Raw genomic sequence first — 25,627 nt, 5'->3', positions numbered from 1 at the left:
CGATGGGGAATACCAGCCTACCTTGTGTCAGATAGAGGTACTCAGTTTACCTCCCATCTCATCGACGTTGTCTGCAAACAGTGGGGGGTAATTCAGAAATTAACCACTGCCTACCATCCTCAAACAAATTTGACAGAGCGAGTCAATAGAAACTTAAAAACAATGATTGCGTCCTATGTTGAGGATCAGCATCGACAGTGGGATAAGTGGTTGGGCGAATTCAGGTTCGCCATTAATTCTGCCTGGCATGAAAGTACAGGGTTTACGCCAGCAGAAATAGCTTTAGGACGGAAGTTGAAAGGACCGATGGAAAGAGCCCTACAACAGCTACCTGATCCTAACAGTCCAGTTTACCCTATTCTGGAACGGCAGAAGGAACTAGTCAGCTTGGTGAAGGAGAATGTGGAACGAGCCCAGACTAAGCAAAAAAGATACTACGACCAACGTCACAAACCAACACAATTTCAGGTCGGAGACGTAGTGTGGGTACGAACGCACCCCTTATCCAAAGCAGATGACGGTTTCATGGCAAAACTATCTCCTAAGTGGAAAGGTCCCGCTAAAATTGTAAAGAAGTTGGGTCCGGTGAATTATCAAGTCTCCCTGGTATCTGTTCCAGATATTATTGATACATATCACGTGCAACACTTGAAGCTTTGTCATGGGTATGTTATTTCTTCTAATGAGGAGGGAGATATGTAACCACCCAAAGTTTGGTTACTGTTTTTTTTGTAATACCACTACTATGCAGTAGGGGGCTCTATGTGTCATGCTCCTTTGTATATAACCATGTGGGAGAAGAAGTCAGGTTATGGGGTGGAAAGGGAAGCATGGTTCTTCTCTCGTAGTTCACCCATGCTGTTTAGAGTCCAGGTTAAGAAACTATTGTTTCAAGCTTAACCAAGTAAGTGTTTTCTTTGTCTGATTTATGTCAACTGTGGTTATTTTCTACTGTAAACTGTATTTAGTTTGTCGGGTTTTACGGATGTTGTTCGTTTTGAAACCAGCGTGTTAATGCTAGTATGTATGTTTTGTTTGTAGAAGGACTCTTTGAGTATCATCTATATTCCTTTTGTCGAGGAGGCTCAAGATTGAAATTCGAACTGGAACATGAGTTCCTAATGGACAGGGGCTTCAAAGCCTGACTGCGTTCATTTGGGATTTGGAGTCATTGTGGATTGTTACTAATTGCTGCTTCACCTCGGTCATGGGACTATTATTCTATTCCTCTTCATTACTGCAAATGGAACAATTGCTTCTATGATACGAAACATTGAATGTACTCTATGGATCACAGGACAATGGAAAACTAATGTTATCAGTTATTATTACTATTGCTACTCAACAATGACATTATTGCATTTGTGTGAATCTTTGGGGTTTATGTTCTTATATATTGGGTGGTGTCTATGTAAATATACCCGTATGGGTCATCTGATATAAACTGAAAGCATTTCTATTGGTGTGTTGAGGTTTATCTTTGAGCTGTTTACACTCTTTATATTCATAAAACAAGTTTGGTCTGTGAGTCCCTCCCTCAAAATTATCTTGTAGCATGTCTCACTAGGAGTAGATAGAGAGTCGGTTACAACGTGTTTCACATTCTTTTTGTGACGAGAAAGCATCCCTACAGCTTCTGAAAGTGAACATCAGTGTTTTACTGTGGCATAAGAAGTGTTATTTTAACATCAGTGTAAACCAAGGGGTTCAGGCTATCCTACATTAGGGTTATTTAACAACAGAAAGTGAATAATCAAATGTAAAAATAAAACACTGCTTAGTTTTCACTGTATGAATTAAATATATACTAAATATTAAAGCTACAAAAGTTATTCAGCCAAGAGTTGTGAGTGATTTTCTCTTTGTCTTTTGTTAATGACCACAGTTATTGCAAGCCGTTGCGATATGCATATCGCGATATATACATTTTCGATATATATTGTGCAGCCCTATTATATAAATATTAGGGCTGGGTATTGACACAAATTTCACAATTCGATTAGATTTCAATTCACAAGCTTGCAATTCGATTCGATTTCGATTCCGAATCGATTCAATATTGATTATTTTGGATATCAGGTACAATACATGGAAAATTTCTAATTTCTTAACTAATGCTGTAAACTATGGGAGTCAGTTGTAGCCTATAGGCTTCATTAGCCTACTATAGCCTACTATAGCCTACTATACAATTTTATATTGAAGGTAAAAATTAACTGATTTGTATAAAAACTTAAATTACACTTTTATTTATTTGTATAATAATAAAGTTATATGAAATGTAAACATTTATATGGTGGCTGTCATAAAAACTTAGATTTATTCAAACATGCATTAAATATTGAAGAACATTAAAAATTATAATGAATATGTAATATGGTGCATATATTTAGCAAAACGCTCCTCTCTAGAGTTAATTGTTCTAGCTGACTAACGAGTGTATGGTCACTGGATATGGTTTTTCTGAGGTAAATGTGACGTTACATGACATTGTTTACAAGCCGTTTTACTGACGTCTTTCCACGGTTGAAACACTGATTGGGCGATTCCATGTCACATGATACGGACTTCGATAAGTTGTACTCTATCTTTTAACACACTTTCAGATGCTCATTCATGTTTATTTCGCGCTGTAACTGGTGTTATTAATGCGGAAGAGAAGATCATGTGCTTCTCTAGAGCTGAGCCAGAGCGATCTCACGCCACAGCGACAAAACGCTATTTATGTTTTTGAATTTCGTAAGAAAATTGACGTAATTTGAAATCTGAGACTTTGTTTCATATCAATAGTAACAAAGCACAAAGATTATTGCGATTTATGGGATGGGATGCGTGCAACAATGTTACATTCATTCATCAACTGAAAACAGGATGACTAATCGATTCTTGGGATTTAAGAATCGATATCGGTTCGTAAAAATGAGAATCGATTAAAATCGAGAAATCAATATTTTTTACCCAGCCCTAATAAATATATATAAATAGAGACACAATAGTTGATATAAAGTAAGAGTATCGAGGTATAAAATGATCATTTGATGAGAAATGTTTGACTTCATATTGAGACACATGAAATTTATATCCCCATAACTGACTTTCCTGGTTAATTGCACGAGCAAATTAGATATCAGAATATTAATACACAACAGAAAATGAATCAAACAACTCGAACTATCATTTCATTTTATTCAATAACTGGGCTATTTCAGGAGAAACATCTGAGACATTGGCAAAGGTCTCTTCAGAAACTAATCTTGTGAAATTAAAGCTGGGGCGCGTCTCCACAAGCCCACTGTCTCGGCTTCATTTCCTCTCTCTGGTGTGTGTGTGTTTGCTTGACATTTAGTCCAATAAGATCAGAGTGGATGAAGCCAAAGCAAGTATAACTGTCCAACTCACAGCTCATGATAATTACAGAAACACACATGCATGACCTCAAAGCATGCTCGATGTTGAACAGCCTGTGCAAACTTCTCATGGAGGTTTTCTCATAAGAAAGCTGGCGGTTTGCGTGTCTGAAGGCGCGTTTCCATTACAGATTTGGGCAAAATTTTTGCGATTTTTTTTCTAAATGTCAACAAAAAACTAATGCGAAATGATGGTGTTTCCATTAACCGATGTAATGCGACTAAAACGTAATTTTTTCCTCTCGCTATAAGTAAAATCATTCCAAAAATCACAGCAACGGACGTTGGTAGGTTTATGTACTGTATCCCAGCCACTGCACTGGCCATTATTATTAATCAAAGGAGATGTATGTGTGTTATCCAAGCATTAATGTCAAGGAACGACCCTTATTATACATGTGAGCGGCACATATGAGGAGTTTCTGGGTGTTTCTCCCTCAGTTCTGCTTTGAGGTCTTGATTGTGGCATTTATTTGAGGTTTAGAATCCATTATTCCTGTCATTCTTTTGTCTTTTATGAATTTAATAAAGAATTCTGTCTCGTATTCTGTCCAAACACACCGCGTCATCTACGTCAGCTGACCTGTAAATGCGCAAAAACTGTTTCCATTGCAGTTTTGCGGCATATTTCTTTTTCGAATTGCCTGAAAAACCTCCTCATGCAAGCATAAAAAGTTATTGGGGATAAATGGGGAGTTTTTGCAAAATTGACGTGTTTCCATTGGGCGTATTTTCAATTCGCAATTTCAATTTGTGCAATTTGAAGGGTAATGGAAACGCGACTAGTGTTGAGGAGTCAGTGGAGTGTGTGCTGAAGTCAGAAGGTGAGGAAGTTCTGGAGCCGTTATCACGGAGAAGAGCGAGTTCTCCATCTGAGACACAGTCGAACAATCAAGAGTTCAGCTGAGGTGAAGAACCAATCAGATGCTTGATCAATCCAAACCTGAACTCTCTCCTCACCTCACGTCTCTTCTGTTCTGTTCCCAGACCTACTGTTCTTTCACACAGAACACTTTCTGCACTTCATTTACAATGTTTTCAGTGTGAACATGCGCTAGACGGACGTCTTTAACCACTGCACTCGTGTCTTCGTCTTTTGCAGCGTCTTGAGTATGACGATTTCACCAAGAATAACACGTTCTAGGATCAATATCTTTGTTGATTTCGCGGCTTTACTTCCTGCTCACTACTGCGCAGGTCTGGTCCCGAGATCGCTACTGCGCAGGTCTGGTCCCGAGATCGCTACTGCGCAGGTCTGGTCCCGAGATCGCTACTGCACAGACTCAAGTCCCAAGATGTCAGCGCCATATCGGGACACTGGCGGCTTCACTTCTCACCAATGGAAGAGAGCGAAGGGGCGTCGTCCATCTTTTTTTACAGTCTATGATTCTAACCCAAAACTATGAGCACGAGGAGCATGAGAATTACCAGTATTTTTCAAAATTATTGATAATTAATTTATAAAAATGATTGTCGTCTTCATCACAGTTTGTTAATGTGGGTCCACCAAAAATGATTAATAAATGTTTTGGATAAAAGCATCTGCTAAATGAATAAATGTAAATGTAAATGTAGGTTAAGTGAGAGCGTTCTCACCTTTTTGACCTCATATTTGATGGCGAGTTTGATGCGGCTCAGACAGGGTCTCTGTTCTGTGGGGGGGTTCTGGTCCACGTCACCGTTCAGAATGGCCTCAACTTCCTCTGTGTCCCGGCAAAGATCCAGAACACCCACCACAAAATCCTTACACTGCATAGACAACTTCCTGTAGTCGTTCTGAGAGAGAGAGAGAGAGAGAGAGAGAGAGAGATGTTTCCACAGTTGCCCATTAATTACTATGAGAAAAAAATCAAAAGAAATACCCAGTAGATTTGCTTAAAAAAAACAAAACAACTTCAAATAAAGCAAATGATTCACAAGTATTTTTTTTCTCTAGTTGGGTAAAAGTAGCTTAACCAGACTGCATTGGAAATTTTAAATTATGAAATTAAAATGACATTCCTGTGAAGTAAATTAATTAATTAATTAATTTAGAAATGTAATAAAATATTTTACTATATTTATTTAATATTATAAATATTAAAATACTTTTAATTTGTATTGCAATTTTAAATACATTAAATACATAAACATGTATTTTTATAATGATAAAGAAAAATAAAAAGTTTGCATGTGGTTTTTAAACTTTAAATAAAGCTAATAATCAAGAACAGTTTTTTTTTTTCAATCAAATAAAACTACAAAAAATTCTCATTCCTGTAAAGCAAAAAAAAAAAGAAAAGAAAAATACAATAATACCAATAATTAAATATAAAACTGAATAATCTATTGAATAATTTAATAATTAAATATATAAATATTTGTATTAAAAATATATTTAAATAGTAAAGTATTTATATATCACGATATTATTTGCTGTACTACTTTTATAGAACACTCATAAAAAAAAAAATGTGTTTAAAAAACATGTGTCCGGTAAAAAGATTGATATTCATTACAACATGATTTAATTTTTTTAATTATGATTTTTTTTTTTTTTGCATTATAGTAATTATGGGCTGACTGGTTCTTCGTGAGATTCATCCATAACTGATTTTCAAGATATAGAAAAACTAAATTTTCTTTAATTATTCCACTGATGGACAATCTGCTGAGAACAGAGATCCAGATGAACACTGGAAGACTTTCACACAATCATCTTCAGTCTGGAGAACAACTGCAGTGTTTCAGTCCGTGTTCCTTCACCGGAACAGCGAGCGCTTGATTCCTGACACACACAGGTCTGTGGGCGTTCAGACTGATCTCAGAGATAACCAGCAATCTGTCCGTCTCCGGGAAGAATCCCTTCATCCGTGTGTGTCTGACTCCGACCCACAGTCCGTTATATAGAAGACCCGGATCGGCCAGTGGAATAATCTGTCAAACATGCTGACTTGATGACACAAATACTATACACTGCCATTCAAAAGTCTGTTTTGTTGAAAGAAATTAATACTTTTATCCATCAAGGATGCATTAAATGAATTAAAAGGGACAGTAAAGACATTTATAATGTTATAAAAAAAAATCTATTTCAAATAAATGCTGTTCTTTTGAACTTTCTATTCATCAAGGAATCCTAAAAAATAAATAAATCGTGGTTTCCACAAAAATATTAAACAGCACAACTGTTTTCATCACTTACAATAATCATAAATATTTCTTGAGCATCAAATCATCATATTCGAATGATTTCTGAAGGATCATGTGACACTGAAGACTGGAGTAATGATGCTGAAAATTCTGCTTTGATCACTGAATAAATTACACTTTACTATATATTCACACAGAAAGAAAAAAGCTATTTTAAATTGTAATAATATTTCATAATTTTACAGTTTTTACTGTATTTCTGATCAAATAAATGCAGTCTTGGTGAGCAGAAGTGTTAGAAAATAAATGTGATGATGCTTTCCGAGATATGACACAAATTAATTCATAATGCAATGCAAAGCTTAATGTCAGAGCTGTAACTATAGTGTGAATTTTAGAGTGACTGAAACCATGTTTTAACCAATCTAATTAATGTATTAAATTCCATAACTGAAACTCTTATACAATGTGAAATATGCTAATGACGTCTGCCAGTTATATCTTCTGTCTCGAAATAGCTCAAATTAGCCAAGCTAGCATACATCAAATACATTTGGCAGTCAGATCACTCACACACACACACACACACACACACACACACACACGTCTCATTCTGGACCGGCAGATGTTCTGAGTGTTGAACCCTTTCAGGAAAATGCATCAGCATCAAATGCACTATATTATGATTCTATGCATATATGAATATTTCAAAATTGATAAAGGATGTAAAACGTTCACGTTATCATCATAGCGGTGAAGTAATTCAGGTTTGTTGACAACTTTACATCCCATCTCACTTCACTGTGTTCTTTATGAATCATTACAAAGTCAAAGAGCACACTGTAACAAAACAAACAGAAATGCAGAAGGACTCTGGATAAAAATGGATTAAATATATATCCATTAACAAAGTCTTTTTATTCAAAGTTTTAAATGAATAGACCTTTAAAAAGCCAAACACAGTGTTTTGTTACAGTGTGCGAAGTCCGTTCACTTAAAATTGTGAAACAATTCATAAAGAACACAAAGTAACACACAGAGATGCACAATGACTCAGTTTAAAACTGGATAAAAATGACAAATAATTTCAGTGAAAGGTGAATGTGAAAGTCGGCCACCCAATAATGTGACTGTAAGTCATGTAAACACTTTTAAACTTGACAAAGCGGCTCGCGAGACACTCTGTACACAGATGCTGAATCAATACAAGAAAGCACTTCTACACACAAGACCATTTAAGGAACAATAATCTGAGATAAAGCTGCTTTGCAATGAAACAATAAAAAATGAATGCAGAGCCAGTGTAACAGCCAGCTCCAGATTAATGAACTAAATTTTCCTGTTTTCTTGAATAATGCAACAATACATTAGCTAGGCTATATACTGTATTTAATACTGATGTGTGTAGTCTAGAATCCATTATTCCTGTAATTCTTTTGTCTTTTATGAATTTAATAAAGAACTGTCTCGTATTCTGTCCAAACACACCGCATCATCTACGTCAGGTGACCTGTAAATGTGCAAAAACTGTTTCCATTGCAGTTTTGCTAAATATTTTTCGAATTGCCTGAAAAAACATCTCATGCGAGCGTAAACACTTTTTTGGTGTTTTTGCGAAATTGACGTGTTTCGCAATTCGCAATTTCAATTTGCGCAATTTGTTATGAGGAACACATTGAACATTGAGCTCTTCTCAGGAAACAGAGAGCAGTAGAATATGGAAGATTGTCTCTGCCATGGAATAAAAAAAAAATAAAAAAAATTGTATTGTTTTGTATTGTATTGTATTTGACCCGGATGTATTGCAATTGTATTGTATTTCAATTGATATTATATCTTGACATTTTTCAACTCCGGACACAAGCTTTCATCCTTTTTTGGCTTGTCTCCTGTCACGGGTTGAGGTAGGGTTGAAGTGAGGACTCAAGGATGCAGAGGAATATGGGCTTTATTAAAGTAAAACAAAACACAAACAGAAACTATACCCCGTGAGGGAAAACACTACAGACTAGACTTGACTAGGCGGGAAACATACACTATAGGAATCATCAGACAGCCAGGGTAATAACAGCATGCGACGATGTGAAACAACGACCTGGCACAGGACAGCAAACACAAGGGGACTAAATAGGACAGCAAACAAGCCAAGTAATGAGGGAGGACAGGTGGGGAAACTGAACCAATAATCAGATAACAAGATGGGAGGGGTCAGACAATAGACAGGAGAGCACATGGCATAGGGAAGCATAACGAGACAAGCCATGTGCTCACATCAAACATGAAATTACACACAAGCACATGGCCAACAATAACCAATCGCTAGCCATGAGCTTATGTAACCCCTCTACCTGGGTCGACGGCGTGAGAGTCAGGCGCTCTAACAAGGAGGCTAAAGACTGCAGCCTCTAGGGTCTGTTGCTAGAGCGCCTATTGAGATCAGAGGAGTGAGGTTTACACGCACAACGACAACTAGCTGGCCTCCGTTACACTTACCCTCCTAAACCTCACTCCCATCCAGGTCACGGTACCACTGTAACCCCTCCACCCCGGTCCTACTCGCCCCGCTACCCCCCTAAACCTCACTCCCATCCAGGTCACGGTACCAATGTAACCCCTCCAGCCGGGTCCTACTCACCCCGCTACCCCCCTAAACCTCACTCCCATCCGGGTCACGGCACCAATGTAACCCCTCCAGCCGGGTCCTACTCAACCCGCTACCCCCCTAAACCTCACTCCCATCCGGGTCACAATACCACTGTAACCCCTCCACCCAGGTCCTACTCGCCCCGCTACCCCCCTAAACATCACTCCCATCCGGGTCACGGCACCAATGTAACCCCTCCACCCGGGTCCTACTTTCCCCGCTACCCCCCTAAACCTCACTCCCATCCAGGTCACGGTACCACTGTAACCCTCCACCTGGGTCCTACTCGCCCCGCTACCCCCCTAAACCTCACTCCCATCCGGGTCACGGCACCAATGTAACCCCTCCAGCCGGGTCCTACTCACCCCACTTCCCCCCTAAACCTCACTCCCATCCAGGTCACGGTACCACTGTAACCCTCCACCCGGGTCCTACTCGCCCCGCTACCCCCCTAAACCTCACTCCCATCCGGGTCACGGCACCAATGTAACCCCTCCAGCCGGGTCCTACTTGCCCCGCTACCCCCCTAAACCTCACTCCCATCCAGGTCACGGTACCACTGTAACCCTCCACCTGGGTCCTACTCGCCCCGCTACCCCCCTAAACCTCACTCCCATCCGGGTCACGGCACCAATGTAACCCCTCCAGCCGGGTCCTACTCACCCCACTTCCCCCCTAAACCTCACTCTCATCCGGGTCACGGCACCAATGTAACCCCTCCACCCGGGTCCTACTTGCCCCCGCTCTGTACGGGCCTCGAACCCAGGTCTCTGGCGTAAGAGTCAGGCGCTCTAACAAGGAGGCTAAAGACTACAGCCCCTAGCGTCTGTCGCTAGAGCGCCTATTGAGATCAGAGGAGTGAGGTTTACCCGCACAGCGACTACTAGCTGGCCTCCGTTACACTTACACAGAACAAGACACGAACATGCAGCTAATGAGAGACACTCATAAGCCGTGTGTTCACACAGAACATGAATGCACGCAGTCAGTGAGAAACACAGAAACACAACAAGACACACAGACAAAGACAGGAGAATACAGGAGTGTCAGGGCTCTGTCACAAAACCAAGAAACACACTAGACCGAGGTAACAGAACCCTGACAGTTTCCCAGATAAAATATAAAAAAATCCTTCAAATACTGTAAGATACATTTAATTGAGAAGCAACACTATATGTGATGTTTTCATTGATTGTATCTTTAATACGAGTGTGTTTCGTCCTAATGCATTGCAGTGAATTATATGTGAGCTGCGCTTGATAGTTCGCTATTAACAATATACGACGGATGCGTTGTCCACAAAACTTCTCTAATGATGACTGCACCTTTAACATCTTATTATTTTCCGTAAAGTTCACTTTGGCAAGCTGTTTCAGACTCCCAAAACAAATACCAAATGAACTTCATTTTGGCCTGATTTTGTTCGAAATGACGTCACAACAATTTGTTCTTCAATTTAGTTTTTAATAGTTACTACTACTTTTCCTCAATTCCCCAATGGAGGTTCCATGATCAAACAAACTTTACAAGGTCACTGTTCCACTCTGTAATTGCTGCTTGCATCTATAATCTTACTTATATTTACGGATCAAATGAAATACTTAAAAAGTGGGGGAAAAAATATGATTAATCTTCTTGATAGTGTAGTTTGAGACCATTTTTCTTTCTGTGATTTCTTTAGACCGCTCTTTCTTATAATAGTTGCTCTCTCGGTTTAGCATATGATGATGGATATGAAAATGTCGAATGATGAAAACGATCCCCTGAGCCCGACCTGCCCGAGGTGCACAACCCAGCGAGCGCACACACACACACACACACACACACACACACACACACACACACACACACACACACACACACACACAACATCATCATTACTGACACTCTCTCGTCTGAAGTCTTCAGATCACATTATAGGAATATTTCAGGTCAGCAGCAGTTACGCTCTAATGACATTATCTGTGTTGTCGATTTCCACAGAAAATCATCTCGACTCGTTTACAGTGATACACTGACAGTAAAGCCTATGGGTCAAAACACTAAAAGCCATTGAAGCTGATAGCTTTCATTTGATGCATGCAAATAAATAAGAAAGAAATGGTTTACTTAAAATCCAAATGACATTTATGGACTAAAAGGAATGACATCAGTAACAAATAACCAGGTTCATCCGCCTAGAAAAGTATTTAAACGACGACTTAAAGGATGATTTTAAACAGTTTGAAGCTCAAACAACACAGAACAATCCATGCAGGAGCTTTTACAAAACGCTGGATGCAATTGCCAAGATGCACAGAGATCAGAATTTCTGATTCTAAAAATTCACATAAAAACGTATGCGCTCACTTGAGGCCAGTGTTATTTCAGTATCACTGAGATACTAGTTTTAGTTAATATTTTGAATACATTTTATTTTTATGATTTCTTTGTCATTTTAATTTAATTTATTTTTTAAATGGGTCTATATAGATTCTATTAATTTTTAGTTTGAGCTATTTTAGTTCATCAAGTTAAACTAAATGCTAATGAGAAATATTGGCTTGCCAACTATTTTATTATTTTATTTCACTTAAGGTTTATTTTATTTTAAGTAACACATTTTTTATTGTTTTTGATTCAGTTTCAGTTTTAGTTAACTATACTAAACCTGATTGAGGCAGATAGTTTTTGTGCATAAACTACGATATAGAAACACATTTACCGAAGAATTACCCTTGATGCGCAACAAAAAAACTCATGTGACTTTTGTGATTGGATAACTGGACTAACCAGCGGACCAATCGCATCACAGCATCTCAGAACATGTTGGTTTGATCGTTCTGAAATGCCTGACGTCTTGTCATCATAATGATTTGGTCCTCCCAGATGCATCTCACACATTAGGCATCCGAACGAGAAAAAAGATCACAGATTGCAGCAACTTACATTTATATTACAGATATTTTGTACCAATTTCCCAGGAAGTGAAAAATTAGGTCTCTTGAACGCATGGGATGGAAACAATGCTTTAATCGCAAATGTTTTAAGCGCTACTCCAATTATTCAACATTCACAACTATTCATAGCAATTTTTGAGACATTAATAATCACTGCACGTATCTAATTCATAACTATGAAGTAACTTTCTATTAAAATACATTTATTTTCCTCTATTTTTCTGCTTTAGTTAGTCTGGTTTACAGAAAGGCTGTATTATCATTTATGATAAATTGCTTATATTCTCACTTGTAGATCATGTTGGAGTAAAGAGTTATGAATACATGTTAATGTAAATAGTCACACAACGATAATTTAACTCCTCTTCCTTCCATCATAAATATTCAGCACAGATGGTTTCATATTCAGCTGTATTTCTAATATGGATTTTTCCATTACAGCTTTAATGTTACATTTACTTCACATTAATATGATTAATCGCAGTGATGTGCAATAGCAGACTATACAGAATTACACTGAGGTTTAATAATGTCTGTTAAACAAGATCAATCATGTTCAATATTAAAACCAGGCCACGCTTTTTACCCTAGTGAACGTTTCACAGCACTACATTTATCTAGGAAAATACATTTCTGTATAGAGACATTGAAAGTCTTGACTAAAAACATTTGAACAATTAATGGCAAGGGGGAAAAAAATTTATTGAACCTATAATGGGGCAAGTTGTCACTATGAGAAGCTGCTTATTATTTGCACTGATTTAAAAAATAATACCTAGGTAGAAATTAAATATCTAAAGTAAGAAAGTAAAAAAAACAAAAAAACATATTATATCTATATTTAACTGTATTATAGGTAATTTAACAGCAAATGTATGCATACAGTATGTGTGTATGTATATGTGTATATATATATATATATATATACATACACACACACGGGCGGGCATTTATGGCTGGGTTTTAGCAGAATAAATGTAACTATAATGGGGTAAGTTGTCCAAATGGGAAGCTACTCAATGTTTGCACTAATTTCAAAAGAATACCCTTTGTATTCTAAAGTAAATATCTTAAGTAAAAAGTATATAAGGCTAATTAATACCAAAAAAAGTATTTTAACTAATATTAATATCTAAAAGTTTTACAGTTTTTCTTGATTGCTTAAACACTATAACCAGGCTTTTGAACTAAAATTTCAACTGAGCTGAAGCTGTGCTGACTTGAGTGAACAATATTGAATGCTAGTGCTTTCTAAATGACAACATGGTGTAGGCAATGAGAAACGGAGGGATTTGTGTGTAGAGTTTTGCAGTGACAGTTCAACAAATCTGACTCATGTGTCAAAACAGGGAATAGTATTTATAGTTTAGTGAAATGGGTGTGCTTTTTGATAAATGGCATTATGGTTTTGAAATTTATGTTCAAAAGCCTGGTTATAGTGTTTAAGCAATCGAGAAAAACTGTAATATTCCTCCGCTAATCCTCGGAGACAAGCGGGAGGATTTCCTCAGCTCTGCATATGTCTCATCTCAGCAGCAAGCAGATGTGATGTTGCTGGCGACAGTAATCGTGACACACGCGGAGCGCTGGGAGACCCGGTTCACTGACGGCTGGAAACAACGCCAGGGCTTTTGTTCCTGGCTGGATTGTCTGAAGCCTGTTCTGGGAGGATAAAACCTGGGTTTGTTTTCATCGGCTGCTAATACAGATGGCACTTCTGAAGATCAAACTATCCGTGTTTCCCATATGGCTCTTAAAGGTGAAGCACTTCAGTGGGAATTAGTTCTGAGACGTATCGGTGTCTGATCACCACACAAATACCTGACAGAGTTTATATGCGGTTAGAGAGAACAACCCTCTTTACAAGGTGGAAAGAAGCAAAAGAATGATTGGATTTGACAAACCAATCCACTATCGGTCTGAGTTGCCTTCATCGCTGCAGACTCAAGATGATAACAGCTTTTCGTCATCGAATGGCCTTATATAAAGCCATGTTTGCATTCAGTATGCATCAGATGGTCCATGAACACTCTATCCATCTGAGACTGAAACTACAAGACTGAATCAGATGCTGGATAAAACTACAGTAAACATCTTTAAGCTGCCTCATAATACATGCGGTGTGTAAAGGCTCTGGAGGAGAATTGATCCAGGCCACAGACGGATCAGATCCCTGAGGATCGGATGGATCAGACTCACACACACTCATTAGTGAGGAGTGTGTGCTGGGTAACAGATGCTGCTCTGGTGAATGTGTGGACGCTTTACTCAAACACTATGTGCAAATTAAAATTCAAGTGCACACACACACACACACACACACACACACACACACACACACAGAGAGACGAGCTTTAGTTAATTACAAACACTCATGTGTGAAGAACACTTTAATTTACAGTTGTGTAGTGGACACACACGCCACCATCTGAGCCCTGACAAACACACACTTACACCTGATCCTCACACACATCCAGTCCATTATCTCTGTTTCGAACCCTAGTGAGCCGTCTACATAAGCAATACCTTCTAAGGGGACGTTCACATTAAACATGCGTGCATAAAATTTGACTTGCATTGATTTAGTAGAGCTGAGAAGTCGTACTTTAAAGAGGGCATATTGGCATATTAAGTCTTAATGTTATTTTTGAGCTCTACTAGAACAGGTTTTCCTGCTTGAAAGTTGATTATTTTCCTCATATTCTCCATTGTTGCAGCTCGTCTCTTCCCAGTCTGTCAGTAACGCTCTGTTTAGTTCCTGTCTCTATGAAGCCCCTCCTTCTGAAAAGCACACTGTGCTCTGATTGGTCGGCTGCAACAGTGTGTTGTGATTGGTCGAGCGCTTCGAGCGTGTTTGGGAAATGTCCCGCCCCTTACCATAACCGGCAGTTTAACACACTACTAACTAACTCAACCAGGCCCCGCCCCTTTATTCTGCGTATTAATTATTTAAATGAGGCAGGGCCGGAGTGGGGCCACTTTTCAGCCCGGGAGTTTCAGGCCCAAGACCGGCCCACTTTTTCCATGGTGGTATTCCAAATATTAGCACTTTTTCCAAATTGGATAAATGAAGCAACAGTTCAGCTCTTACTATTGTGTAGTTTGTATTAATGCCATGGTTCAACAAATAATGTAAAGGTTAAATAATAATTCACTTAAACTTTATAAGAACCAATTGCGACTTTATTTCACACAATTCTGACTTTATATCTTGCAATTCTGACTTTATAACATGCAATTGCGACTTTATTTCACGCAATTCTGACTTTATTTCACGCAATTCTGACTTTATATCTCGCAATTCTGACTTTATTTTACACAATTCTGACTTTATATCTCACAATTCTGACTTTATTTCACGCAATTGCGACTTTATTTCACGCAATTCTGACATTATATCTCGCAATTCTGACTTTATAACACACAATTGCAACTTTATATCTCACAATTCTGACTTTATTTCACGCAATTGCGACTTTATTTCACGCAATTCTGACTTTATATCTCACAATTCTGACTTTATAACACGCAATTGCGACTTTATTTCACGCAATTCTGACTTTATATCTCGCAATTCTGAGAAATAATGACAGAATTGCGAGATGTAAACTCGCAATTGTGAGATAAAAAGTCGCTATTATCTTTTAAAATGTGTTATTCTGTGGTGGAAACAAGCTTCCATACCTCCTGGCCTCTTCCTCCCATCCATCCTCCCTGACGCGTACCGTTGCGGTAGCGCCGGCCCAGCTATCGGTAGGCGCTGGCGGTGCCGCGGTAGCCTACCTGAGAAAACGTTTTGGAAAAGACTGGCTATGGACCCAACCAACTCTATAGGAGGGGAGGGGAGAACTCCCTCACATGGTACAACCCATGCAGAGGCTGTGCGCTGCGGTGTCAGAATGCGGAACGTGTGTACAGTGGCGGTTCTACATTGAATTACACCCTGGGCGAGACCCCTTTCGAGTGCCCCCCCCCCAAATATAATTTTTGTTACCCCATTGGCAGATAATGTTTTGCTTGTTTTAAGCAAAAACTTCATTTTTATTTATTTCCCCAGAAAACAAGACTTAATATATCTTATGTAATTTTACTACTTTAGTAAAATAACGTTATGCATCTTTATTTAAGAAATGTTTGATATTTGGACTGGAAACAAGACAAAAATACTAAGTAAGAAAAGCATTTTTGCAGTGTAATAACTGAACTTGCAACAGTTTTGTTGCAAAGAACAATATTATGGTGAAATTAGATCTCGTGTTTGAGTTAAAAACGAATTATTGTTAAGCATAGCAAGAATCATAGCAAAAAGGCTAACAAATAAGAGTTATACCCACCAATTAATATTGCCCCTTCATTCATGACATGGATACCGTAATCATATAGAGTAAACATAGTTGCATTGCATACCTTTATCTTTCGCTCGTTTCTAAATTGGGCACCTGATGGCTTTGACCTTTCTTGTCCATCTCTTATTTGGCCCTCGACATCGACAATCAACAGATCCCCTGATCAACTGTCACTCACGCTCACGAGTCACGACCAGAAGTCAAGACTAAACCAATTCACCTTGGTGGTGGTGACCAAGTAATCGTTTTGTATTACCTATTTTTATTAGCCATTCAGAAAAACAAAAATGTGCAGGAAATATAGAGGCCCGCATTTATAATATTATGAATGAAATGTGCGTTATCTGGAAGAAAGTCGAGGTGTGACTGATATCTTCGATAACTATATGGATCCCCCCCCCCCTTGTCCGTTCCATTTGGGAGAGACCCAGAGGTGAACTGTCATCCGCGCCCGCGCCTCCGCGCCCCCTCCCCTTTCCCCTTCTCAAACAAACAGCTTCTGTGCACGGCATCTTCTCAGCAAGCAGGGGCGCCTGCAGCAGCAGGGGGCGCAAATTTGGCAATTCCCCACACAGTGAAATGATAGATAATAGAAAACCGCTTCGCGGCGCAGATTTGTTTTTGTTTTTTCTGCTCGTGCCGGCGGTGCCGCCCCCCCAAAAATGCCCCGTGCCTAAAACCGCTACTGCGTGTGTAGCCTAATGTAACTAACATGACAAATGTGAAAAAAATAAATAAATCCTCGACCGGCCCAAAAGTGAAGCGGCCCACCGGGAATTCTCCCGATTCTCCCGATTACCCACCCCGGGCCTGAAATGAGGAATACTGTGACGTGTTCGTTCCCGGAAGAAACTCAAGACTACAATGGAGGCGTTTCAGGGAGTTCAGAAACACTGACACTGATATAGAGAAGAACTTTGTGCTTTGCAGAGATTTTTCACGCTCAAACAGCAACATTACACACTAAAGAAAGATGAACATGGAAAAAACATCAAAGATCCTTTTTAAACACAACACAAAGAGCTTGTGCTTCTTTCTCATCTTCGTTCTAGTTTCATCTTACAGGTCAGGACGTCCGTATCCACTAGAGGTGAGAAGTAAAAGTCGTCAGCCCAGATATCAACCTCAGAGTTCATTATTTGGTTGTTTCGTGCTCCATTTCTCACAGACACACACACACACACACACACACTTTCTGCACACAATGTTCTTCATCGGTCTCATACAGTGAGAGTTGATTGTATTGCCTGAAGATTCAGTGCCACTGCTGCTCTAATGTAGTTTGGGAAGATGAGACATGCCTCTGAATTGTTATCATTATATATATATTGATTGAGTTTTTCTTATCTTTCCTTACCAAACCTCAAATAACAACTTCATACACACCTCTGTATACCGTGTGTGCTCCATTGAGTCTAAACGGGTGAGAATCATAATAACCTGCCAATATCACATGCGACTCTGACTCAACATAAAAAGGAAGAAAAAGGATTCTGCATAAAGAAAATAAAGCCCATTATTTGTTTATTTTTGGATTGTGCCAAATATAATATATATATTTTTTTATATTTCATAGGTATTACATATATTTCATTATTTTAATAAAAATAGTGCTATATTATTTAAACTTATACATGATTTAAGTATTTATAATAGTAGTATTTGTTTGTATTGAGTTTAGTAAGTTTAGTTTTGTATTACAGTAATGTCCTTGATTTTTTTAAGACTTTTTTTAAACATTTTTTATTTGCAAAATAATACTAAAATATAATATAATTTTTTATAACACACACACACACACACACACACACACACACACACACACACACTATATATTACATTCTCATGCCATAATATTATACATTATATCTATTACACACCTATTTTTTCATTTGTGATCAAATATGACCTTGATATTCCCATATAAACCATGTTTTACACTGAGCCGATATTCAAATGTCAATGAGGTGCATTAAAGATGTTGGTCAGAGTTGCCATACCTTATTAAAAACCACTCACAAAATTTGAGTTTGCTATTGACCAGAAGCAACGCCTGATGTGAACCATTCCTCCGACACAAGATCTCAAATCAGACCACATCAACATCTAAACCTCAAGCCAGCTGTAAAGTACGGCATGGTTTGGAGCCGCTTTTCTCCCTCAGGTCCTGGAAATCTTGCTATCTTCAATGGAAAATTTATTTAAGTTTGCCAGCACATTATTGTAATAAGAGTGGACATTAATTAAAGGAACGTAAGGCAATCTGTCTGCCAACTGAAGCTCAACAGAAGTCGGTGACGCAACAGGAAAACAACCCAAAAAAAACGGACTAAATCAACAACTGAACGACTTCAACAGATGAAAAAACCTTCTGGAGAGAAACAACCAGAGTCAACGCCACTGAGATGATGTGGTATATCACCTGAAAGAGTGATTCACACCACACATCTCCAGAAAACTGCTCAAACCAAACCCTCTGGTGCTAAACTCCTCCTGACCAAGTGCAGGTCTGATGCACAATTACAGTAAAAACTCTACTTTTGGTTATTGGTTATAAAAATGTAAGTTAAAGCAATTGCTAAATTGCACAGCTATATAAAGTTTGAAATATTTTTTTAATCCAACTGCACCCGCATACAGTAGGTCACGTAAAGCGATATATACTACAGTATATAGCAAATCTCAACTGCCTCTTTTTATTTTGTTACAAAATGTAACAATATTGTCGCCCAACTCTTTATATAAAGTTGTTACATATGTCCTTGTTACATAATGTTACATGTACTTACCATAGCAATAACAGTAAATTATGCATAATTACATGCAACTAACCCTCAACCAAACCATAACCCTATAGGAAGTACATGTTGTTGCTTAATATTACTCAGTACTGAAATATATAATTATACTGTAAAAATTACACCTTAAAATAAAGTGTAATCTTAAAGGGGTGGTTGAGTGTGATTTGACTTTTCTAACTTTAGTTAGTGTGTAATGTTGCTGTTTGAGCATAAACAACATCTGCAAAGTTACAACGCTCAAAGTTCAAAGCAAAGGGAGATATTTGCTTTTAAAGAAAAGGACTACAACAAACGGCTGGTTGGGACTACAGGACATTCCTCTCGGGTTAGTGACATCACTAACCCTATAATTTACATAAACCCCGCCCCCGGGAACACGCAGTCCATGTTGAGAAGAGGAAAAGTTGTTGTATAAGGGCGCTTTCACACTGGCAGTTTAGTGCGGACCGGGGCACGGTTCGCATGAAAAATCGTTAATGTGAACGCTGTCATCGGACCCGGGTGCGCACTAGAGTACCGAACCCGAGACTAGCTGGAGGAGGTGGTCTGAGCTCGGTTGCTCCCGAACCGTGGTGCGGTTCGCGTTAATGTGCAAGCAACACGGACTCGGGTGCGCGCTTGTTCAGGAAGTATAGTATCCCGCGCATGCGTATCACTGTCGATATCATTGTTTGATTGCGTTTGCGATGACGTAAGATCACTGCAAACGCACCTGGGTTCGATACAATTAATTGAGTGTGAAACCAGACCAACGCTGCGGGAGGCGCCGGGAACTAGCGCACTCGGGTTCGGACCGCAGCAAACGAACCCAGTGGAAAAACGCCCTAAGAGTACATTTGTGAGTCAGCTCAAACTTTACTTAGCATCCATCTTTTCACATGCAATAGAAAGTCACTCTGTGTGCATCTCACAACAGTTCATATATGAGAAATTTATAGATTTATCATGACAGAATATCCTAATTGACGATAGTTAACTCCACATCAGCGACATAAATTCATCAACTAACCATTCAGAGACGTCCTGTTGCATTCTACATGCTGTCACTTCTTCTTGAGTCTCTCCATCCTTATCTAACTCCGTTTAACATTAAAGGCAGAACAGTTTCTGTCATTTGCGTGAGGTAACAGCAGCTGCTAACAGACACGAGCTCTTGAAACCCCGCCCTCTGCAGCAGCTCATTTGCATTTAAAGGGCCAGGCACAAAACGGTGCGTTTTTGCAAACCCTCAAAAAGTGACAACTTTAACTTGCTATATAAAAATATGATATCTGTGGGGTATTTTGCGCTTAAACTTCACACACACACTCTGGGGACATCATAGATATATTTTACATCTTGTGAAAAGGGCATTATACCACCCCTTTAAGTTGGATATACACAACTGGTTAAAAGTTTTTATGCTTTTATGCTTACCAAGGCTGAATTTACTTGATCAAAACTACAGAAATATGATTACAATTTAAAATAAGTTTTCTATTAGAATACTTTTTAAAATATTTTTTATGCAAAGTTTAATTTTCAACCTTTCTTATTATTATCAATGTTGAAAACAGTTGTGGGGCTTAATACATTCATTCTACATTTTTATGGAAATCATAATACTTTTTTTCCAGGATTCTTTGATGAATAGAAAGTTCAAAAGAACAGCGTTTATTTGAAATATATAAATATTTTAGAACATTATTAATGTATTTATTGTCACCTTTGATCTATTTAATGCATTATATGTTTTTAACCTAAATCACTGTATTTTTGATCAAATAAATGCAGCCTTGGTGAGAATAAGATAACGCTCTTCCCCTGGCTCTTAGGTCAACAACCACGCTGCATGAATTTAAAGGGATACTCCACTTTTTTGGGAAATAGGCTCATTTTACAACTCCCCCAGAGTTAAACAGTTGAGTTTTACAGTTTTCGAATCCATTCAGCCGAACTCTAGGTCTGGCGGTACCACTTTTAGCATAGCTTAGCATAGATCATTGAATCGGACAGGACCATTAGCATCTCTCTAAAAAAAATTACAAAAGAGTTTCGATATTTTTCCTATTTAAAACTTGACTCTTCTGTAGTTACATCGTGTACTAAGACCGACGGAAAATGGTAAGTTGCTATTTTCTAGGCTGATATGCAGGGGCGTAGCCATCATTTCAAAAGTGAGGGGGACAGAATGTCAAGTGTAATACCAGTTTTTTTCAGACTTTTGTTGACAGGTTTTTGCTTAATTGGCTTAATATGCTATTTATTTTTAAAGCAATAAAACAGAAAGAAAGAAAGATGTTCATTACTTTATATTGCACATGCAGGGTTTTTCCTGGCTCAAAACTAGGCGGAAGTGGTAAAATCCTGACCATGCATTTTAATAATAAGATAATTAAATTTGTATTTTTCATAGACCATCATATAGCCTACTGTGTTTGTGTGTGGAGCTCGGTACCCCTAGGGGGGTCGGGGGGCATGCCCCCCTGGAAGAAAATTTGTACATTTTAAAGATAAATTCATTAATCTGGTGCACTTTGAGTCACCCGAATCTGCTGTTAAAAATAAATAATCCACCCGCCAACCGCCCAAACCTATGATGGTATCTGATCATCACATTACAATTATTCAAACTACAATTATTACATCACTGTTGGAAAACACTCTTATCAGAATACGTTTTTTACCTTTATAAAGGGCATTTTTTCCTTCATTTTATTAAATGTAACCTATGCTCCATCTTTCATTCCAAATTGAAACTTTGTTACCGTCAGTGTAATAGGCTATCAATCGCCACTTAACATTAAATTAAATTAAATCAGAATCATCCTTGCATTATCTGTGATTCCCTATTTATTATTAATATAATACTATTTATTATCTATCTATCTATCTATCTATCTATCTATCTATCTATCTTACTAAACTAAAACTTTCCAATTGAAAACCTTCAAACTTCAAGCTTCAAAGCTTTTTCAAGAGAACTTAAAGTTTGTCATCATGTACACATGTTACAACGCTGCCTGATTCAAGCAGGCTGTTAATGCATGAAAATACAAATCCAGCATTAGGCTAACAATCACCATGTTTATTCTAATTTGAAGGGCTTTGATAACATCTGTGAAAATAAAAGACATTACGAATAAAAAAAAGATTGAAAATAAACGCACGTTTGTGCGGGTAGTGAATATTTTCAATTTACAACAAAACTTGTTAATTATTCAACAAGAGAAATAGGCAGAGTTATTCATCATTGTGCAACACAATTCGGATACCACATGACAACTTACTTACAGCGCTTGACTTTTTCGTGAAAAAGGATCGAGTGAAGACTGAAGAGTTTTTTGCCGTTTTGAACTCATTGCGACCTCTATGAAAAAAAATGGATTGGGCGCGGGTGCGAGCATGGGCGTGTCGTGATCATGGTCGTGATGCACGAGTGACTGATTACCATGGAAACGTGAAAGTCACGTATGTAGATAGACTTGACTCTTTGGATTTTAAATCTCGATGTAGGCTATACACACCCGCGAAAACCTCAGCTTGTCGTGGACACACTTGCCCTATGAAAAAGTGCGGGGGACGAATTTACATTTTATAAAAAGTGGGGGGGACACGTCCCCCGCGTCCCCCGCGTAATCTACGCCCATGCTGATATGGCTAGGAACTATACTCTCATTCCTGCGTAATAATCAAGAAACTTTGCTTTTCAGGCGCTGCGTCATATCATTACGCCTGCAGGACTCATGGTACGGCAGCAAAGTTTCTTGATTATTTGTTTGAGAGAGATGCTAATGGTCCTGTCCGATTCAATGATCTATGCTAAGCTATGCTAAAAGTGGTACCGCCAGACCCCGGAGTTCGGCTGAATGGATTCGAAAACGGTAAAACTCAACTGTTTAACTCTGGGGGAGTTGTAAAATGAGCCTATTTCCAAAAAAAGTGGAGTATCCCTTTAAGTCTAAACTCAAAACCCATTTGTTTAAACAGTATTATCAGTCATGACATGTTTTTCTTAAACATTTTTCATTACTCTGTATTACAGTCATAATGTTTCCTTAGGTACCATTAGTCTTTTGCATCTGACCTTTACTTCCACTGCCCACCTTCTATGCTGTCTGTAAATAGTTTAGTTTTTTGTTTCTGTTTTTGTTTCTGTTTGTATTCCAAATGTAATGCGATATGCAACTGCAATCGCTCATTTCTTGGACTGGGCAAACGTCTATTGTCCATTTATGTATGAACTGATTGTTTGTTCTTTACTGTTATTGTGAAGCGTCCTTGAGCTTGGGAAAGGCGCTGTATAAATTAAACATATTATTATAAAGCAAATCTCATTGCAGAATGTAACTATATTATTGCCTAGCTCTTTATATAAAGTTGGGATATACAGTATACGTCCAATATTTTCCACATACATATATTACACTCGCATAGGACGATATATATAGCAAATACTAACTGCTTGATTACTCGCATGATCGTCAAATGTAAACTTTATTGTCGTCCAGCTCTAATCTGCTAAATTAAGATGTTAAGATATTATCAACATTAACATCGTGATTTTCAAATGGTAGACTATTTTCCACTGACTTAAAAGATTTTTTCCGACTCTCTGACTTGATGTATTAGATGTATGATAGATTTTTTTATACAAAATGCAGAATTGTGATCTTTATTTTTTATAGATTCAAATGTTTTGTATGACTCTATTGATTTTGCAATAAATTTTTTTTTTTTAAAACATCGTGATTTTCTGTAAAGCTGCTTTGAAACAATGTGTATTGTGAATATACAGTTGGATTTGAATTGACTAAATAAGCCATTTTTGTTCGTTCTGGTTCTAGTAATATCATATCTCTCACCTTAAACTCGGTCTCTATGTTGGCGAGTCGTGCGAGTTCGTTGCTGAGCTCCAGAGCCGTCAGTACGGGATCTTCGCTGGACAGCGACAGGTAGGCGGCGCTGGCGAGCCCTTTGTACGCGTTCATGCGCGACCTCGAGTGACTGAAAGAGTCGCGTCTCTGTTTCTCCGTGCACTCGTAGCACTTGCAGAAGTAGTCGTGCGGTCGCTCGATCCTGGCTCCTTTCATTAGCAGGATGTGTACGATCTCGTACTCCTGACAGTGAGCGGCCAGAATCACCGGCGTCACGTCGTGCGAAAAACGCGTCCCGTCCTCGTCGTAGGCGTAGAAGTCGTCGTCCCTCAGCTCCTGCTCCAGCGGGCTCAAAGTCAGTCTCAAACCGCCCGCGAACGCAGGATGAGCCAAAATGGCTTCCACGATTCGCACGTAGCCTTTGCTGATCGCTAAAAGAAGCGCGTCGCCCACCCGAGCCATTCCGTCTTTCTTCAGGAGGAGCTCGGTGACCTCCAGGTGCTCGTTCCCGACTGCCAGCTGTAACGCGTTTTGACCCATGTAGTCCACGCAGTTGAAGTTGAGTGTTTTGGACTCGTCCAGCATCTTGCGGACGACAGGAATGTTCCCGTACTCCGCAGCGTCGAGGAAACGCTCCTCCTCCACCGTGAGACTGGAGCCACGTTCATTGAACATGTAAGCGGGGCCTCGAATGGCCTGGCGACGGCCCTTCTCTCGCAGGGTGGTGTGCCTGCGATTCATGACCTCTGACCTGAGAGAAAAAGTTTAAACATAAATTAGTAAAGAGTTAGTCGCAATCCATATTATTTGTAATGAGATACAGAATATTCAATGAAGAACTTGACTTTATCCATCAATAAGTTAATGCCCCTACTACACTGTTACCTTTCATGCAGAGATGTTTGTGAATGTTAAAGCTCTTCAAAGTTTCAAAGGTCAAAGTGCAGATAAATGGAGTTATTGTGTCCCAAAAGAAAGAAACGATTCTGAACTGCCTGAAATGAGTCGTCTGTAATTCCAGTCTTACTTCCTGCACGAACCTATGTGGGTTTGTAACTAATTTGCATAATTCTAGCCTATGGTTTTAATTGGCTGTCCGTAAATTACACCTACTTTGCCCCGCCCACAAGCACTATAGTTGTATCTGAGACTGGAAGAGTTTGGTTCGTGTTTTTCATGTGGAGAATACGCTGTTTTCTGCTGACAAAGCAAATCCACTTTGATGAGATTGATACGGTAAAACACACGCCATCGTTACTGTTCTTATCACTGTGTATCAAGAGCTGAGATTCAGATATGATAATGAACATTTGGTTTCGGACACGCCCTGTAAGTGTTCGACCAATCACAACAGACTGGGCCACTAGACCAATGAGAGCAGAACCAGCTCTCGGAAAGGCGGGGTTTAGAAAGACTGAATCCTTGATCTAACCATTTCAGACACTGAGAGAAAAGAGCTGATGCTGCACTGGATATTATGAGAAAAATAAAGTGTGTTTTAC

The 25,627-nt window shown here is 38.8% G+C and overlaps 1 protein-coding gene across 1 annotated transcript in view; it reads right to left on the bottom strand.

Moving 5' to 3' along the window:
- Positions 1 to 25,627, bottom strand: part of trpc7b (transient receptor potential cation channel, subfamily C, member 7b) — a 124,187-nt gene that overhangs the window by 77,169 nt on the left and 21,391 nt on the right. Inside the window, exons 2-3 of the mRNA XM_082176922.1 lie at positions 24,114 to 24,876; positions 5,004 to 5,183 (exon numbers count right to left, since the gene is read on the bottom strand). Coding sequence (XP_082033048.1) covers positions 5,004 to 5,183; positions 24,114 to 24,876 — 943 coding nt within the window. The remainder of the gene's footprint in view (positions 1 to 5,003; positions 5,184 to 24,113; positions 24,877 to 25,627) is intronic.

The sequence above is a fragment of the Leuciscus leuciscus genome (genome assembly GCF_965113295.1).
Source record: "Leuciscus leuciscus genome assembly, chromosome: 8".
NCBI lineage: Eukaryota > Metazoa > Chordata > Actinopteri > Cypriniformes > Leuciscidae > Leuciscus > Leuciscus leuciscus.
This window is presented reverse-complemented; position numbering and strand designations above follow the sequence as displayed.